This window comes from Lampetra planeri, chromosome 38, assembly GCF_965212315.1.
Source record: "Lampetra planeri chromosome 38, kcLamPlan1.2.h2, whole genome shotgun sequence".
Lineage (NCBI taxonomy): Eukaryota > Metazoa > Chordata > Hyperoartia > Petromyzontiformes > Petromyzontidae > Lampetra > Lampetra planeri.
In genome coordinates, this window is record NC_136144.1 from 5,013,590 (window position 1) to 5,034,068 (window position 20,479).

General features: G+C 54.2%; 1 protein-coding gene across 1 annotated transcript in view; it reads left to right on the forward strand.

Moving 5' to 3' along the window:
* Positions 1-15,003, forward strand: part of LOC144731161 (voltage-dependent L-type calcium channel subunit alpha-1D-like) — a 51,741-nt gene extending 36,738 nt beyond the window's left edge. The window contains exons 29-39 of the mRNA XM_078612126.1: positions 2,013-2,135; positions 3,011-3,076; positions 3,544-3,635; positions 4,312-4,471; positions 6,367-6,494; positions 7,806-7,902; positions 8,555-8,657; positions 9,635-9,736; positions 11,977-12,089; positions 13,436-13,579; positions 14,611-15,003. Coding sequence (XP_078468252.1) covers positions 2,013-2,135; positions 3,011-3,076; positions 3,544-3,635; positions 4,312-4,471; positions 6,367-6,494; positions 7,806-7,902; positions 8,555-8,657; positions 9,635-9,736; positions 11,977-12,089; positions 13,436-13,579; positions 14,611-15,003 — 1,521 coding nt within the window. The remainder of the gene's footprint in view (positions 1-2,012; positions 2,136-3,010; positions 3,077-3,543; positions 3,636-4,311; positions 4,472-6,366; positions 6,495-7,805; positions 7,903-8,554; positions 8,658-9,634; positions 9,737-11,976; positions 12,090-13,435; positions 13,580-14,610) is intronic.
* Positions 15,004-20,479: the final 5,476 nt, after the last annotated feature.

Here is a 20,479-nt window from a genome sequence, read left to right on the forward strand (position 1 = left end):
GTGTCAGTCCGGTCACCAGTGACTTACACAGAGTTCAGTTCAGTTCATGTATTAGGTATAGCCCTGTGAGCCATTCGGCTCTTGAATCGGGTGCAACTGCAACAAACAAAAACATGAACAAGAAAACATCTTAAAGTGTCTACGTGCAACAAAAAAATCCAGGAAAAAACAGCAAAAGTCTTCCAGAAAAAGCACCGTATATCAATGCTGTGTGTGCAAAAATCCCAGTGGGATGCAAGTCAAACAATAACAACCATAAGACAATTTAGATTAAAGTTATCAGACTAACTCTGTACTACAACAAACAAATATGGCTAAACCAAAACTTTTCGAAATCACCAAAATAAAGCTATAAAAACAATGTAACAGTGATCATAGGAACTGTGATACAAATTTAACAATAAATGATATACATAACATGTACGACCAAACTTTGCAGCCATAGCTGGCAGCATGAGTTACTCGATAACAGCAGGAGTATAAGTAGGAGTATCAACATTTTTCAAGGCACCTTTAAAGACCCAGAGACTCGCACTCAAATTCATAGACTTACACAGAGGCCCATAAACTCACATCGACTGCGATTGAATAAGCCGCGTTCATAAGTACCGTGAGTTTATGGGGTTCAGCCTGCTCACCGATGACTGCACAAACAAAAAATCACTAAAAACGAATAAAAGGCTCACGGCCTTTCCAATGTGCATCTGTGCAAGGGCATACCCACAATTGATTACGTGATTCTTCCATTTTTTGACGAAATCTGAACAACAACAACAACAGGAGAGACACCAGGGTGAGTTTCGTGGATAAATTTAAAATACCCGAAGCGGTTGACGTTTAGCGAGGCGTAAATCTTCCATCTTTGTTTGCGAGGGGGTGTCCGTCCTCGGTGTGAGGCCTTTTGCGACCGGGGCCCTTCGCTCGCCTGGCTCCTGCGACTGTGGAACTTCGCTGCCAATGGCTGTCCAGACAGTCCGGGTCGCCGGCATGGAACCTTCGAGTACTTCTGCCCCCCTCGTTCGGAAGGAGTTTCCTTGTTGAGCCAAGTCGCTTCTTCACTCTTGCGATTTTTTATTAAAGGTTGCTGCTGCTGTACGATCCGTAATTATTATCATAAGAACACGTGGTTACTGCACAAGAACTCAGCTGGGGCTGCGCTGGCGAGAAATGGAACTGATATCGGTTGCAGAACGTTTCCTGAACGTCTAGGGACTTAACCAAACGTGCTCTTGCGCTGATCCGGCGTTGTTTGCAAGTTGGAATTTGTTTTACAACCCCCAAAAAGAGTGTGGTGGTGGTGTGTGTTTGACTGTTTAGTCTTCAATGGCAGATGTTTGATTTGTGCGTCAATGAATGCCATTTATGTTGGCGAATCAAACATTGTGATGTTTTCCGTGTCACGGGCACAGCAAAACATGGTGCTAACTTGATGTGTTGTTTATAAAAGCGTGGGCTTGGTGAACACCAGTATAGTGATTCATGATTGGGTTCTGTTGGGTTGAAATGTCAGCTTGATTCCTAACTATGCACACCGTCGCACAGTTATGGTTCGCCTCATTTCACCAATCGCTAAATGGATTCAACTTGATTAAACTAGCCCCAGGGGTCGGCAACCACTTTTTGAGCTTCGGGATCGTGAATTTTAATTCTTACATTTTTCTCTTCGGTGCTCCCCATTCCCAAAACCCCGCCCACCCACCGTGTTATACGCAGGACACGGTACAGTGCTGTATATCCACCCTCATTATTTCAAGGACACACCTTAATTTCTACCCGTCACCTTCCCCATCGCTTGCTGACCCGTCGCCCCCAACCGTTGCGACGTCGTTGTTACGTCATAGTGACGTCTCGGTGACGTCGTTACCTCATCGTGACGTTGCCGCGACGTCGTTGTTACGTCGCCGTGACGTCACCGTGACGTCACCGCGACACCGTCGGTGACGCCGTGGTGACGTCGCAGTGACGCCGCGATGCGCTGCTCCCGCCAGCGCGACCCCCATGCCGGGGTGGAGGAGGAGCGCCACCGCTTCTCCATCACGTTCTTCCGCCTCTTCCGGGTGCTGCGGCTCGTCAAGCTGCTGAGCCGCGGGGAGGGAATCCGCACGCTGCTCTGGACGTTCCTCAAGTCGTTCCAGGTGCGGCGATGGGCCGGCCGACGCGGGTGGTGGCAGGAGGAGGAGGGGTTGATGGTCATATATCAACTCGTTACATTGCCGCCACCACCTCTCGAAGAGAGAGAGTACGACTCATGATAACTGGGGATTGTCATAATGTACATCGTCATATATCCAAATCATCTTCATAACCTGCACCACCATCGTCATCATCATTACCACCACCACAACAAACATTATCATTAACATTATCACCAATTCAATCGTTATTATTTCCGGGACCATCATAACCTGCGTCATCACCACGTGCAGCATCACCTGGATAATCATCAACATCATAAACTTCATCCTCCACATTTACCATCACCTTAATACTCATCATGACCTCCGTTATCATTTCCTATTTCTATGTATGTTGAACAACTTTTTTTGCACCGTACGTAGCCATCCGCACTAATCGGAGGTGCAGGGTAAGGACTAAACTAAACACCAAAAAGCAGCTCTAAAGAAATGTATTTTCAATCTTAAAAAATGCGTAGCTCCAGTGGCTTCCTAATATTGGAAAGTAAGAGCATTCCAGACGGCCGCAAAAGCACATCTGAAAGCGCGCGATGCAAGTGACCGTCTTTGTTCAATGGCAATAGCCAGAATTCGCCGCTGCTGCAAGGATGAAGGGAGGTGAAGGCAGTAGCAAGACGGTGAGCCGGAGCCAATGATTCCCCAAGCTCTGCACTCCTCTGTATTCTGAGGTGGTATCAGCCTATTAATGAGTGTTCACACGTGGGAGGACGCAGAGGAACATCACCGCCATTTTGTGGCAAATGGCGGCCATTGTTGTTGTAGTTGTGTTCTCGTTGCTCCTGCCAGAATGCCGCAGTGTCTCCGTGTCCCCACAGGCGCTTCCTTACGTCTCACTCCTCATCGCGATGCTCTTCTTCATCTACGCCGTCATCGGCATGCAGGCGAGTTGGTCCTGCATGGCTCTACATACGAGGCCTTGATTACGGCTAAACGATTAATCAATTGTCAATTGTTCGATTATTAAAGCTGAACAATTAACTGACTGTCCGATTAAGTAAGCGATCTATTACTCTACAGATTATCATTTCCATCCTTCAACGAATCGGATCGCACAAAAAATAGTTCCGGAATAAAATGCCGCCTCCATTCCCGTGTGTGCCACTGGACGGGAGGTTAAGGGGCGGGGCTTGGTCACATCATCGGCACCATCAGCCCGGCCGCGGTGGGCCGTACGGGGGTTTCCCACAATCACGACGCGCGACGGTGTGGAAGGCGGCGCTCCGCTTTTAAATAATTGATGGCGAAAAATAGAAATGTGTGGATTGCGACCTCATTTGCCGACCGATCGACTTGATCGACTTGATCGCCCCCCCCCCCCCCCCCGCGTTCCCGCCGTGTCTGTGGACAGCTGTTCGGCAGGATCGCGCTGCAAGACGGAACGCACATCAACAGGAACAACCACTTCCAGACGTTCCTGCAGTCCATCCTCCTCCTCTTCAGGTGACTCCGACTGCCAAACTCTTCCGTCCCTCACTGGCCTCCGCGACCCGCCCTGGGTCGCACTGCCGCTCGAGGTGTTTTTTTATGTTTTAAAAGGAGCCGATTCGTCTTGAGGGCGGGGAGGGTTGCCACGGCTCGCCAAGCGTCCTCGTTGAGCCTCACCGGCAATGTGGCAGCATACAGCGGCAACGGCGATGCCTCCGCGCCCTGCCCAACCCTCGCGCATCAGCGCTCTGCCGCTGTCAACGGACCATCAGCTGTCCAAGCGAACCAACCGACCGACTGTCTGACTGACCGACTGACCGGGAAGGATGGTAGCGAGATGTTAACTAGCTCGCCTGGTATACAGGAGATAGACTCACATAGACCCATAGACTCACCACACAGACCCACAGGACTCATCACATAGAGACACACAGACTCATTACTCAGAAACCCACAGACTCACGCAGAGACCCACAGGCGCACACAAAGGCCTATAGACTCATCACACAAAGAATCCACAGACTCACACATAACCATAGTCTCACGCTTAGACCCATAGACTCACGCATAGACCCATATCGACCCAAAGACTCACACATACCTATCACCACACCCCAGGTTTCAGAAGAAGAACCCACTGATGTTAGACCGACCGACCGTCCGACCGACCATGGTTGTGCCCCTGGTGCAGGTGTGCCACGGGCGAGGCGTGGCAGGAGATCATGCTCGCCTGCATGCCTGGCCAGCGCTGCCACCCAGGGCTCGGTCTCCCGCGCCACGAAGCCTTCTCCTGCGGCTCCTCCTTCTCCGTTCTCTACTTCGTCAGCTTCTTCATGCTCTGCGCTTTCCTGGTGAGGAGCGAGCGCGGGCGGGAGGGGAAGGGAAGGGCAAAGCTCGGGCTGTAGGCGGCGGGTGGAATATGCACATCGAATGCGTCACTGAACGCGCTGAGAGTTTTGCCGGGAGACTGGATTAGGTGTCACGCGACTCTTAGCCACAGCCACTGCGAGCGGTATATGACTAAACTACTACTATATTTATTTTACCAGGTAAGGCCCACTGAGCTACGTAGTCTTTTTCAGAAGTGACCCGGCTGTCACAAATGATAACTCAACGACGTGGCTTATCCACGTGGAAATGTATAGCAGCCAAATACTCTAAAACGCGTGGTGACGTTGATTCTAAATGCGGAGGGAAAGACCGGAGTACCCGGAGAAAAATCCACGCGACCACGGGGAGAGAGACAGACACGCAAACTACAAATATACAGCAGCAGGCATCATCAGGGTCGGGATCGAACTCACGGCCTCCTGCACACCAGGCGAGGGAATTAACATCTCCCAGCCACCGTGGTGCCCTACTGGATGTGGTGTGCCGGGTGCAGAAATATTTTCAAAGTCGCCTACCCAGACATGCCAAGGTAAGGCAGCCGTGCTTTTGGCGAAGGTGAAAAGACAAATTTCGGCGGGGGGGGGGGGGGTAGAAACGACTGGACAAAATCAAGAGAGGCCCGCGAGAGGTCGCCACGAGTGAGAGCGCCACGGTGCCAGACGGACGCGCCCAGCAGGCCTTGGACCGGCATAGGGCAGCAGTCCGGTGGGCCGGTCCATTCCGAGGGCCGGTGGGCCGGTCCGTTTAGCAAATTGCATTTTTTTTTATCAGAGTCAAAAAGAAAGTAAAATATATTTTTGTTAATCAAACTATGTAACTCCCTCTAATGTATACGCTTCATTGCTTACCGACGCTCTCAGTTGGCATTAAGTCCCCCAAGATATTCGGCAGCCCCAAAGATTATTTTTCGCCAGCGGCTCCCACCATCCCGTTTCCTTTTGTGGACCCAACTCTCTCTCCGCCGAAGCCCTCTTGTCGCGGCCACCAGCAGCAGCGGTAGCAGCGGCGGCAGACCTCGACTTTGGCGTCGAGCTCCAGGCGCATCTTGCCGCCATCGTACGCCAGAGGTCGCAAACGGGTTTTGATTCCTTACCGGTACCCGGCCGCACCAAGGTCGCAAACGGGTACCCGTACCCTACCTGTACCCGTACCCTACCCGTACCCGGCCGGGTACGGGTAGGATACGGGTATCGGGTACCTGATTGCGACCTCTGGGATGAAGCCATGTTGCAGGCGCGAGTGGGTTAATTCTAGGAACTTGAATTGTGAGAAGAGACAAGACGTTGGGAAATGAGTGACAAACAGTTACTCACCAGTGACTCACGGTCTACCCGTACCCGGCCGCACCAGGGTCGCAAACGGGTACCCGTACCCGGCCGGGTACGGGTAGCCGGGTATCGGGTAGGGTACGGGTATCGGGTACCCGGTTGTGACCTCTGTCGTACACAGCAATAGAAGGGGCGCGGCAATGTCACCAATTGCTCGCCGCTGCAGAGTCTGCCTCTGGGAACCATGGCGCACTGGAGTTTGGCTTTTGTGGAGGTCTTCATCACCGCGTGGGGGGACCGCGTGCTCACTCGCAGAATGTGTGGCCAGGTTTTGAGCGGAGGGAGGCGTGGGGGCTTAGGAAATGATGGGAGAGAGAGGCAGGCAGGACAGAGTCACTGCACACGCGACTGCCTTGTTCATCCGTTTACTCGCTCACGAAAAAAACACCTCTTTTATGGATGAGATTGGTCGCGAAAGCCCACGTGTTAAACCGCCGAGGAACACCCGGGCCGGCTGCGTCCGACGGAGGAAAGTCAACGTCGCTCCGGTAACGGGAAATGCGTTTTGTGCGTTCCTTCGCCGCCAGATCATCAACCTGTTCGTGGCGGTGATCATGGACAACTTTGACTACCTGACGAGGGACTGGTCCATCCTGGGGCCTCACCACCTGGACGAGTTCAAGCGGTGCTGGGCCGAGTACGACCCCGAGGCCACGTGAGGCGAATCACGAGTGAATCATTAGTGGATCACGGTTGGATTATGAGTGGATCACGAGTGAAGCATGAGTCGATCATGAGTGAATCATGAGTAAATGATGAGTGGATCACGAGTGGACCACGAGTGAATCACGGGTGATGCTAATCCCACACCTCTGATTAGCACGGTTGGATACGTACTGTGCGCAAGAAGTTAAACGTACACACGCGCAACCACTCACTTTACCGGCTCGATCACTAAACATCTCCCTCAACTAACTACCTGCTCGAGCTATCCTAATCAACCTCTAGCCCTCCCTCATGCTCTCATTCGTACCGACGCGCACACTCACACACTCACACACTCACACACTCACACACTCACACACACTGACCTCCGTGTTCATTAATTCACTCGCTCATTCATTCACTCAATCGCTCACTCAATACCACTCACGCCTTCGCTCACTTAAAACCATTCGCTCAATCTTCATTCACACTGCAAGCTGACTCCCCTGTCATTACCTCCGGTGGCCACTAGTCCATTCACACTGCAAGCTGACTCCCCTGTCATTACTTCCCGTGGCCACTAGTTTTTTCACACTGTAGGCTGACTCCACTGTCATTACCTCCCGTGGCCACTAGTCCATTCGCACTGCAGGTTGACGGCTGTCATTACATTCAGGTAATGTACAAATTCGAATTTTGGCAAATTTGGACCGCGACTCCGGTGTGTGCGCACACACACACCACACACTGGCCTGCTACTATTCTTGCCGAACGACTCCACCGGGGAACCGTAAGGTCCCCCTACGGGTGGAGGAGACTGCGGGGGGCTATCGCGTGATCGTGCCGCAGTGCCGTCATTCGGTGGGGGCCGCCCTGCCAGATTAGAAAGACGCTGAAGCTCTGCGACGAGCGGGGCGAACTGCTGCTGTGCTACGGTCTGCCACGTATGGTGCGAAAGAAGTTCCAACACGGAAGGCATAGATTGCCCCGTATAGCCTTAAAAGACTGTTGGAGCAAGTGCTGTTAGCGAGCACCTATGAAGGCCGGCACGGCACACGAGGGAGTGGGTGGCCAGCACCACGCCCGACCGCCTTTATTTCTCTTGTGGAGATTTTTACACACCGCACTAGGTACTAACTTGAGGCTGAGTCGACCTAGAGGAAGCCCAGGACCGGTTCAAATAATCGTCACTGGTGTTGACCGTGATCGGGAATCGAACTCGGGTCGCCGGGTTCGTAGCGCAAGGCGATAACCACTACACTACCGCTCCCCATACAGTACGCACACCTACACACGTGTGCTCACCCTGTGAGGATCGCAGGGGCCGCATCAAGCACGTGGACCTGGTGATGCTGCTGCGTCACATCCAACCCCCGCTGGGATTCGGGAAACTCTGTCCCCAACGTGTCGCCTGTAAGGTGAGGGCCACTCACACGCGCACACACGCACACACGGGCACACACAAACACGCACACACGTGCACATGCACACGCACACACGCGCACACACGTGCACACAAGCGCACACACACGCGCACATGCTCACATGCACAAAGACAAAGATCCCCCGTATAGCCTTAACAGACTGTAGGGGCAAGTGCTGTTAGCGAGTAGCACCTGTGAAGGCCGGCACAGCACACGAGTGGGTGGGTGGCCAACACCACGCCCGGCCGCCTTTGTCTCCCGAGTGGCGGTGTTTACACACCGCACCGGGTACTCATTTGAGGCTGAGGTCAGGCCCACTGAGCTACGCAGCTCTCTTTACAGAAGCGACCCGGCCACAAACGATAGCTCAACGAAAGTGGCTTATCATCGCGTGGACATTTATAGCAGCCAAAGGTTCTGAACGCGCGACGTCGATTCTAAATGCGGTGGGTGAAACCCGCTGGACCCGGAGAAAAATCCACGCGACTACGGGGAGAACGCGCAAATATAGAGCCGCCAGGGTCGGCATCGAATCGAACGCACGACCTCCTGCCTATACCAGGCGAGGGAGTTAACATCTCGTCACCACCACCAGCGATGGTGACTCGGCTCGGTGTGGACCTGTGCGCGTCTCCTCGCGTCTCAGAGGCTCGTGATGATGAACATGCCCCTGGGCGGCGACGGCACCGTCAGGTTCAACGCGACGCTGTTCGCACTCGTTCGGACCTCGCTAAAAATCAAGACGGAGGGTGAGTGAGTGTGTGTGCGTGTGTCTCTCTCTGTGTTGGTGTGTGGTGTGTCATGTCGTGTCGCTGGGTCATGTAGCTCGCATGCTCAGCCACCACATGCCTAAACAGCTTCTGTTTGGCCATATAGAGGGGGCTTAACGGGCGTGGCACGTGCTAGAGAAGAGATGGAGTGATGTGGTGCAGGAGGATGTGGAGCTGAGTGGACTTGCCGATGGCCGTTACCAGCGGTGTCAAGATCGGCCTCTGTGGAGGAGGCTCGTGAAGGACGCTGTTGCTACTGAGCAGTTGGAGGCAGTCGCCCTCCAGCAACAACGGAGGGCAGAGGAGCATGTGGTGTGTGTGTGGTGTATGTGTGGTGTGTGCGTCTGGTGTATGTGTGATGTGTGTGGGTTCTTGCTAACGGCACTTGCCCCGACAGTCTGTTAAAGGCTATACAGGGGCATCTTTGTCACCGCACTCAGCCTCAAATGAGTACCTGGTCCGGTGTGGAAACATCTTCACTAAGGAAGACAAAGGCGGCCTGGCGTGGTGTTGACCACCCATCCCCTCGTGTGCCGTTCCGGCCTTCATAGGTGCTACTCGCTAACAGCACTTGCCCCAACAGTCTGTTATGGCTATACGGGGGGATTTTAAGCGTTGTGTGTCACTGCACTGTCAGTCATGGGACACCGCACTGACCGCCTGACGCCATCCTTCTGTTAAAGGCCAGCGTCATATTATGAAACGTCGACTCCATCCGGAACTCGTGCAGAGCAGAGCGGCCGCGTGGCCCTTAGGGGTGGGCAGTTGGGGTGGTCAACGAGGATGTGAAGCTGCGAGCGCTGCTGACAGACAAAGTCCGAGCGTGGAAAATGTTTCCCTCTATCTCGCAGCCTTTGTAGGAATGTCTCTCTCTCTGTCTCCTCTCTGCGTCCCTGCTCTGCGTCGTCTCTCTGCGTCGTCTCTCCCCTCGCCGTCCACTCTCGTCCACGCGTCAGGCAACGTGGACCAGGCCAACGAGGAGATGAGGGCCATCGTGAAGAAGCTCTGGAAGAGAACCAACGTGGCGCTGCTGGACCAGGTCGTGCCGCCGGCCGGAGGTGAGCGTTCCACGGCGTGGCACCGCGGTACCACCGCACTACACCACGTGGTCCCACGCTACACCACGTGGCACCGCGTGACACCACGTGGCACCGCGTGACACCGCGCCACCACGTGGAGGGATTGTCACGGTGCGTGGCGCGGCGTCCGTTAATTCGAACGCCTTCGTTTCTGTGACCGTTGTGAACTGGGCCCTCTGCGGGCACAGAACCGACATCGCCCCTGACCCAGGATGGGCACCACGGCACACGGGTGACCTGGACGTGCGTTGTGAGTGCGCGTGTGTTGGGGAGCGGTTCGCGCTACGCTGCGCTACGAACCCGGCGACCCCAGTTCGATCTCCCGCTCACGGCCACCAACACCGGTGACGATTATCTGAACCGGTCCTGGGCCTCCCCTAGGTCGACTCAGCCTCAAATGAGTACCTGGTGCGATGTGTAAACATCGCCACTGGGGAGACAGAGGCGGTAAGGGCGTGGTGCTGGCCACCACACCCCCTCGTGTGCTGTGCCGGCCTTCATAGGTGCTCCCTAACAGCACTTTCCCCAACAGTCTACACGGGGGTATCTTTGTCTTTCATAATCGAGGTTTTTTTGGGTTAGATCACGTAAATATATAAATGCTGTGTTGTTAAACCCGTCACCACCCGACACAGCCAATTAGTAAGATTTAGTGTGACGTAAACAGAACATGCCAATTGGTTACGAGTACAGAAACGAATTGGCATGTTCAGATTTGTCAACTCTGGCTGTCGCCTGATGAAGCTAGTTGTAATTACTGGCGAAACGTCGTACTCAGATTGTAAATGTTGTGGCTTGGCTCTCCAACACACCAGTGTGCTGTACTAGTATACTACACTATATACTATACTACTATACACTACACTATACACTGCACTATACAATATACTACTATACACTACATGATACACTATACAATATATTACACTATACACCACACTACTATACATAATACACTACATTATGCACTAGTGCTGTCCTAGTATACTACAATACACTATACACTACACTACAATACACTACAATACACTACACTATACACTAGTGCTGTACTAGATACGAATTGGCACGTTCTGTTCACGTGACAAACCTTACTAGTTGGCTGTGTTGGGTGGTGGCGGGTTTAACGACACGTTCATATATTTACAAGATTGAACCCCAAAAGAAAACCTTTATTATGCATGACATTGGTCGCGGAAGCCCGACTACTACGTGTTAAACTTTGTTTTTGTGCAACCCGGATGAGGTGAATGGAGAATCGCGCTTACTGACCGATTTTATGTTTTTGTTGACAACTTTATCCCGACCGTGCTATTGGCGTCACGTTACGAGACGGGAGAATCCGTTGAGGGCCACCCCCCCTCGTGTCTGGAGACCGGCCGCCACAGAAGCGGATATCGCAGAACTGCCTCCGAGATCCATTCCGGCGGCCTCTTGATTCGTGCTGCAGAGGGCAGCACTCCCCCGCCCGCCCAGCCTGCCCACGATGGTGACACTCAAAACAGTCCCTCGAAGTTTCGCGGGCTCAAATTTAGCCTCCCGCTCTGCCACTAATGTCCATCGCATGGCGGTCAAACGTTGCGCCCGAACATGCTGGGTCGGCGACGACGTCCCCACGTGACCCAGACGACGAGGTTGACGGTTTAGTCGCACGCATTTTGTAAATTACTACTCGTAATCGATTAGTTTTGTTGTGTGTTGGAAGTAAACCGTTAGCATGTCGTAAAACCCCTCCTCCACCCGGCGCAGTTGTCACGTGGTGAACAGAACAATGAGAAATCGCGCCGCTTTACCTCTGCCCCGGCCGCTCCGGGGCGTTGCTGGAGAGCGATCCACACGCATTGAATCGGAATCTTTATCGAGGCTGGAGGAATCCGAGGGGCTCTGAGGCTCTTCTTTCTTCAGAGACGTCCGGTTTCAGAGGTGGCCGGGCGATGGACGTGTCGCCCGTAGCTACAACCAGCATCGTCAGGCAGTGTGCCACACATTCCTTGTACTGTCTGGTGCTGCCGAAGCCGTAAATTAATCTGTCACGCGTTTGTTCGTCGCGTCACAACTTTATTGATGGGCCGTGTCGGGTGGAGGAGGGTGTAACGACAACAGCGTTTTACTCACGATGGCCGTCTGACCCCCAAAAAAAGTGTCACGAATCACAACGCCGGTCGCGATGGGCCGCACGCGCGTCTTCAATTAACGTCGTCGTTGCGCGTGCGAGACAGATGACGAGGTGACGGTGGGCATGTTCTACGCCTCCTTCCTCATCCAGGACTACTTCCGAAAGTTCAGGCAGCGCAAGGAGCAGGGGACCTTCAGCAACGCCGTCATGCTGCGCGTAAACACGCTCCCACCGCCACCTCCTCCTCCCCTACTCCCACCTCCTCCTTCCACACCTCCACCTCACATGGATGTTGTCGTGAAGCTCCCCCCTTTCCCCTGGGCGTCGAGGAGGAGCCGTGCATGCCCTGGTTCGCCAGGACACGGCGGTTACAGGCAGTGGACTAATCGTGTACGGGGATCGAGTGTTGCCCCCTCACACGTTCCGGTTTTCTCCGGGTGCTTAGTTTGTTTTGCCCACACGCACAAAACAACTCGTATATTGGCTAAAAACGTCCTAAAGTAAAAGCCCAATGCAGCAGCAGGACCCTCCTGAAAGAAAGAGTCTGATGACTCTCGTGGATTAATAAGTAAATTTTTGGTTCTCTCTGATGGTCGCTGGGTAAACCCTGATGGTCGCTGGGTTCTGATGGTTGCTGGGTAAGCCCTGATGGTCGCTGGGCCCTGGTGGTTGCTGGGTAAACCCTGATGGTTTCTGGGCCCTGGTGGTTGCTGGGTAAACCCTGATGGTTTCTGGGTCCTGATGGTTGCTGGGTAAACCCTGATGGTTTCTGGGTCCTGGTGGTTGCTGGGTAAACCCTGATGGTCGCTGGGTCCTGGTGGTTGCTGGGTAAACCCTGATGGTTTCTGGGCCCTGGTGGTTGCTGGGTAAACCCTGATGGTTTCTGGGTCCTGGTGGTTGCTGGGTAAACCCTGATGGTTTCTGGACCCTGGTGGTTGCTGGGTAAACCCTGATGGTTTCTGGGCCCTGGTGGTTGCTGGGTAAACCCTGATGGTTTCTGGGTCCTGGTGGTTGCTGGGTAAACTCTGATGGTTTCTTAGCCCTGGTGCTTGCTGGGTAAACTCTGATGGTTTCTGGGCCCTGGTGGTTGCTGGGTAAACCCTGATGGTTTCTGGGTCCTGGTGGTTGCTGGGTAAACCCTGATGGTTTCTGGGTCCTGATGGTCGCTGGGTAAACTCTGATGGTTTCTGGGCCCTGGTGGTTGCTGGGTAAACCCTGATGGTCGCTGGGTCCTGGTGGTTGCTGGGTAAACTCTGATGGTCGCTAGGCCCTGGTGGTTGCTGGGTAAACTCTGATGGTTTCTGGGTCCGGGTGGACACTGGGTCCTGATGGTTGCTGGGCCCTGATGGTTGCTGGGTAAACCCTGATGGTCGCTGGGCCCTGATGGTCGCTGGGTAAACCCTGATGGTCGCTGGGCCCTGGTGGTCGCTGGGTAAACTCTGATGGTGTCTGGGCCCTGGTGGTTGCTGGGTAAACCCTGATGGTTTCTGGGCCCTGGTGGTTGAGTGTACCTGCTGGTGACCAGTCCGGGTCTCCTCCTCCTTCCTGCCGGCTGCTCCCAGGCCGGGCTGAGGAGCCGTCAGGAGTTGACCCCCACGGTGAAGCGAGCCATTTCAGGGACGATCCCGGGAGAAGATGACCAAGACAGCGCGGACGAGGAGATGGAGGAGGTGGGGGATGAGGAGGAAGGCCAGGCTCTAATGAGGGTAAGAGCAGCAGAACCGGCGTGGCCACCAAAGTGGCCTGCAGAGGCTGTTGGAGAATGTGCTGTTGGCAAGCACTCTACACACACAAGACAAAAATGCCCTGGATAGCCTTTTACAGGTTGTACGAGAAGGGCGGGTGTAATAGGTGTGGGGAGTAGAGGGCAGTCCAGAACAATCCATTGTGATCCTGCGAGCAAAGGCCCCCTGTAACCTTAACAGAGCGTCGCGGCAAGTGCTCTTTGCGAGCGCTCATGAATGCCGGAACGGCGCACGGTGGGACGGGTGGCCATTTCCACGCCTGGCCCCCATTGTCTCCCCAATGCTGATGTTTCGCCACCACACCAGTTACTCATTTAAGGCTGAGACGAGCGAGGGGAGGGCCATGACCGGCTCATATATTCATCACCGATGTTGTGCTGTGAGCAGGAATCAAACTCGGGTCGGTGGGTTCGTAGCGCAGTGTGCGCTGACCGCAACAATGCCGCTCCCCGCATTGTTTTTCTGCGCGCACACACACACACCCCCTCCCCTTCACCGAGTCGCAATGACCAGCGTGGTGAAGTATGGTCAAAATAACTCTCACTGCACGCACAGCATGGGGAGGCCCTCCATCCAGCAGTGGATTGACCGTCGGGCTTTTGTTGATCTGCACCGAACACACACTAAAACGAAACTGAAAACTATTTTTTAATTTAGGTAAGGCCCACAGGAGTGTATAGCTCTTTTTCAGGGGCGACCTGGCCATAAATGATAGCTCAACAAAGTGGCTTGTCATCACGTGGAAATTTATAGCAGTCAAATATTCTAAACGCGTGATGTCGATTCTAAATGTGGAGGACCCGGAGAAAAATTCACGCCACCGCAGGGAGAGAGGCACACAAACTCCAAATATACAGCAGGTGTCAGGGTCGGGATCGAACCAATGACCTCCTGTACACCAGGCGAGGTAGTCAACATCTCGCCACCGCCCTGACGCGCGTGGCCAGTCACGAGACCATCGGCCTCCTGGTTCATTTCACCCTTCGCCGCAGGTCACGGCCGGCGGGGATCCGGAGGCGCGCCGGTCTGGTGATTCCGTGCCTCCAGCCCAGCGGAGGCCGCTGCTGCTGCCGCCGCCACCGCTGGCGCGGGGCCGGGTGCGCTCGCGGCCTCGCGACGCCGTCCTTCCACGCGGCCCCCGCAGGTCCCGGGCCCGGCGACCCAGGGCCGCCGCCGACGCCGCGGTCGCGGCCTTGGGGGGCGTCGGTGCCCCCGGTGAATCCACCGCACACGCCGGCGGCGGCGGAGAGAGCCGCGGGGTGGCAGGGACGCGAGCGGGAGCGGTGCCGCCGAGCGACGGAGATGAAGCGGAGATGACGTACCACCCCACCTGGTCGCTCCGGGTCGCGGCGGCGCCGGGCGACCTTTGTCCTGGTCACGTGTAAGGGAGATGAGTCAGCTGATGAGTCGAATTACTGGTGACGTTATAGGTGTGTGTGTTGGACTTCTTTCGCGCCGTACATAGCCGACCACGCTAATCGGAGGTGCGGGGGAAGGACAACAAACTACACACAAAAAGCAGTTCTAAAGAAATTCGTTTTCAATTTAGATGATTTAGCTCCCAGTGGTTTTCTAATACCTGAAGGAAGAGCGTTCCAGACGGCCGCAGAAGCGCATCCGAAAGCGCCACGCGATGCGGTGCCCACCGCCGTCTTTGTTCAACGGCGAGCAACCAAAAGCCGCCGCTGCAAAGATGAGGGCCGGAGTTCGCGTGGAGGGTCACGCGATACGATGGCCGACGGGCAAAGCCGACGGCGCCTCCCAGCCTGGACACTTTCCCATCGCGTGCCTTTCCCCTGGGCCAGGTGCAGCGATTGCGACGAGCCTGGCAGCGCACCCGGCAGGAGAGTGGTGGCGCAGGAGTTAGCGCGCTGGGCTGTTGTGCAACCCCGTGGTCTGAGTGCGATTACTGGGCCGCGGCTAACACCGTTGCCGAGTAGCCCCTCGCCGACCCCGCGCCCGGCTCATCTCCAGCGCGCACTGTTCCGTGTCCTGGCCAGGCGTCTGCCAATTTAACAAAGCAATTGCAGAAGTTTGCACCAGTTCCACTGTTTTGTTTTTCCACAGTAGACCACAATTCTTCACAACCGCTGCGTCACGTGAACAAGTATTCGTTTGTTAGTTGCTATAAAGTGCTTCTGGAAATGTCGCACACCCACGGACTCCCAATTGTACCTTGACAGATGGAGCTCTTTCAATTACTAAACTATTTTTCTTTAACCAGGCATAGTTATTTTTCAGAAGCGACCTGGCTATCACAAATGATAGCTCAACCAAGTGGCTTATCATCACGTGTGACTTTGTTAGTCTCCGTGTGAGTCTATGTATCTGTGTGAATTTATGTGTCTGTGTTTGAGTCTATGCGTCTCTGTGAGTTTATGGGTATCTGTGTTCATAGGTATCTGTGTGAGTTTATGGGTCTCTGTGTGAGTTTATGGGTCTCTGTGTGGGACTATGGGTCTCTGTGTGAGTCTAAGTGTGTCTATATGAGTTTATGGGTCTCAGTTTTTCAGTTTTCAGTTTATTGCTGTTTTTTCCTGGATTGTTATTTTTGCGCATAGTCACTTTAAGATGTTTATTGCTCATGTTTGTTGCGGTTGCACCCGATTCAAGAGCCGAATGGCTCACAGGGCTATACCTAATAAATTAAACTGAAAAAAACTGAAAATGTGGAAATTCACAGCAGCCAAATACTCCAAACGCGTGGTGTTGATTCTAAATGTGGAGGGAAAAACCGGAGGACCCGGAGAAAAATCCACGCGACCACGGGTAGAGAGAGAGACACGCAAACTCCAAACATACAGCAGGCGTCAGGGTGGGGACCGAACCCACGACCTCGTGCATACCCGGTGAGGGAGATAACATCTCCTAGCCACCGTGGTGCCCCATCTGTTCTCGAGTCCGTCGCGGGGAAGACAGGGAGATGAATGGGGGGGGGGGGGGATGGCAGATACTGCATTAGCCTGAGCCACAGAACTCAAGTTGTGTGTCCCACCCCCCACCACCAGAACCCCCCCCACCCCCACTAAAAAAACAAAGATTCCCCGTATAGCCTTAACAGACTGTAGGGGCAAGTGCTGTTAGCAAGCACCTAAGAAGACCGGAACGGTACACGAGGAGTGGGTGGCCAGGACCACGCCCGACCGCCTTTGTCTTCCCAGTGGCGATGTTTACGCACCGCACCAGGTACTCATTTTGGGCCGAGTCGACCTACGGGAGACCCAGGGACCGGTTTAGATAATCATCACCGGTGTTGGCCGTGAGCGGGAATCGAACTCGGGTCGCCGGGTTCGTAGCGCTAACCGCTGCACCACCGCTCCCCACGACACCCCCACCCACCCGCACGAGGCAGCACCGCGTGCCCGCGTTTGGAGGACGATGGCAGCCGTTGCGTGGTGCTGATCCCCCCCCCGCTCCCCTAGTGCGCCGTGCCGGCCTTAATAGGTGCTCGCTAACAGAATTTTGCCACCACCCCCCTTCTCCCCCGCGCCAGAAGTCTGTGTCAGCGATTGTGTGTTTTTTTTTCTGATTGTCAGATAGAGTTGGCTGCCAGGTTGACCCGGAGCTTGCTGCGTTCCCGTTTGTCAGAATTCACCTTAGGGGGGTGGCCGAGTGACAGTGGACACGCACATCGACCCGGGGCGTGCCAACCCGCCGACAGCGTTTGCGGGCGCGGCACGAATCGTTTTTAAATGTCACCTACAATTTGCACAATTTCATTTGTCGCCGAACGCGTCCTCTTGACCTTTCCGCCGCAGGTATTCGACGCATCCTGACGGCCCCGACTCGTGCCACAACTCGCGTGATGAACTGCCAGTCGTCGAAACTGCCCACGTTTCGTTTTGTTGTTGTTTGTTTAAATCTCGGGCTCGAGTTGACGTCGCTTTAAGCGGAGGCCGAGTGAAGTGGAGTCAACTCGAGTTGGCCGTCCTACGGACACAAAGCACGGGCAGCTTGACAATTGTCGCCGCACACAACCCTGCCCCCTCCTGCCCCTTGCCTGTAAACAACAACAACAACAACGGCAATCGTTTTTTGACACTTAAGCGGCGGTGTGATGCCACGTCGGCGCTTGTGCCAGGCTAGGTGCACTTTTGAGGCCACGTGGAGTGTTGACAACTGGCTGCTGGCAGGAGGTCACGGGACAAGGTCACGTGGTATGGCTTGACTGACTGGAACGACTCGCAGAGCCGCCAACTGTGTTCCCCACTGTGCCAACTCGCCGTGTTTTAGTCGCCCCGGCCTCTCCGCTCGTTGTTGTGAGCGTCGTTCCTCCTCCCGTTGTTTGTAGGAGGGCGACTGCCATCAGCTGCCCGGGAGTCTCAGCGTGCACCTAGCCTGGCACTGCCCAGTTACATCCTCTGTTGAGCCTCCTCCCGCCGAGGTCAAGGTCCGTTCGAGTTGACTTTGTTGAACCGGGTGAGATGAATCTCATTCGCAAGAGTCACCCAAAGTGAGGGCGATCTTGACACCGCTGGTACCGGCCGTCGAAGAGTCTTCTCAAGTCCACAATACGCACCGAGTCACACCGAGACACTCGCCCATCTAACAACAACAACACCGACAAGACAAACTCGCACGTTAAGAAGGTGTTTTTTTGCCGAACGGCCAGTGCCGGATTAAGCTAGTGCGGGGCCTGTAGCATATGCTATCAAGGGGCCCTAAATTTTAAAATAACACGTAAATATTAAAACACAAATTTTTTACTTGCATATTAAGTAATTGTATTTTTTCATTTGCTGTTCAGCCAGATACTACGACGAATCGCAACCTTAAACACCCAGCCGTTCATAAAAGTTGAATGCGGTATAGTACTATAGTAATAGAGCAAGTGCAGAATCACTGAACAGGAATTGATGGCTTGAAAGCATTTAGCGCGGGGCCCTTGAAAGTTGTGGGGCCCGTAGCTACTACACGTGTAGTAGCTACTACATATGTATCTCCTACACATGTAGCTACTTGTGCTCCTGGGATAATCCGTCACTGCGAACGGCCACAACAACGTGTTTGGTTTGATGTGCGGCGAAACGCTATTTGTGTAAAGGTGTCCTATTTCAGAATTTGCGTGGGAGAGAGGGGGGGGGGGGAACAACAACAACGCGGGGAGTCATCGCGAACGATTCTGGCGAATCGAAGGGGGTGGGGGGGTTTGTATCGGCGCAGCGCGTTCGATCGCGTTGGGAGACAAAAAACAATTGGCATTTGTAGGCGACATTTGTGTGTGCCTCACTCACGTGTTGTCCCCCCGCTGATGAGCTGTCCTCCGGACACAGCGTTGGATTTATGTTTGTCCAGGGGTGGGGTGAGGGTGGAGAGAGAGGTGGGTGGGGGCGAAGCGGGGGGAGGGTTAGGCAAGGTAAGGCGGGGGGTCGGGAGTTTAGTGGCGTGACACATGGACAGGTGGTGATGTGTGCGAGTCCCGAGTTGGTGTTGTGGCACCGCCGTGTGAGAGCCCCGACGAGAGCCCAGGGATGACTCTCATCCATGGGGACCCCCCCTCTCATCCCCCCCCTCTCATCCATGGGGGACCCCCCCATCTCATCCATGGGGACCCCCCCCCCTCTCATCCATTGGGGACCCCCTCTCATCCATTGGGGACCCCCTCTCATTCATGGGGGACCCCCTGTCATCCATGGGGGACCCCCCCCCCTCTCATCCATGGGGATCCCCCCTCTCATTCCCCCCTCTCATCCATGAGGGACCCCCCCTCTCATGCATGGAGGACCCCCCCTCTCATCCATGAGGGACCCCCCCCCTCTCATCCATGGGGGACCCCCCCCCCCCTCTCATCCATGGGGACCCCCCCTCTCATTCCCCCCTCTCATCCATGAGGGACCCCCCCCCTCTCATGCATGGAGGACCCCCCCTCTCATCCATGAGGGACCCCCCCTCTCTCATCCATGGGGGACACACAGAGACACACAACACAGACACACACAGTGAGACACACAACATAGACACACACAGTGAGACACACAACATAGACACACAGAGACACACAACATAGACACACACAGTGAGACACACAACATAGACACACACAGTGAGACACACAACATAGACACACAGAGACACACAACATAGACACACAGAGAGAGACACACAACATAGACACACAGAGAGAGACACACAACATAGACACACAGAGAGAGACACACAACGTAGACACACAGAGAGAGACACACAACATAGACACATAGAGAGAGACACACAACACAGACACACAGAGAGAGACACACAACATAGACACACAGAGACACACAACATAGACACACAGAGAGAGACACACAACATAGACACACAGAGAGACACACAACATAGACACACAGAGACACAACATAGACACACAGAGAGGGACACACACAGAGACACACAGAGAGAGACACACAGAGACACACAGAGAGAGACACACACAGAGACACACAGAGAGAGGCACACACAAAGAGACACAACATAGACACACAGAGAGAGACACACAACATAGACACACAGAGAGAGACACACAACATAGACACATAGAGAGAGACACAAAACACAGACACACAGAGAGACACACAACATAGACACACTGAGACACACAACATAGACACACACAGAGAGACACACAACATAGACACACAGAGAGAGACACACAACATAGACACACAGAGAGAGACACACAACATAGACACACAGAGAGAGACACACAACATAGACACACAGAGAGAGACACACAACATAGACACACACAGAGAGACACACAACACAGAGACACACAGAGAGAGGCACACAACATAGACACACACAGAGAGACACACAACATAGACACACTATTCACAGAGCTCCGAGAGCGCACGCTGTACCCTTCGAAACCCCGACGGG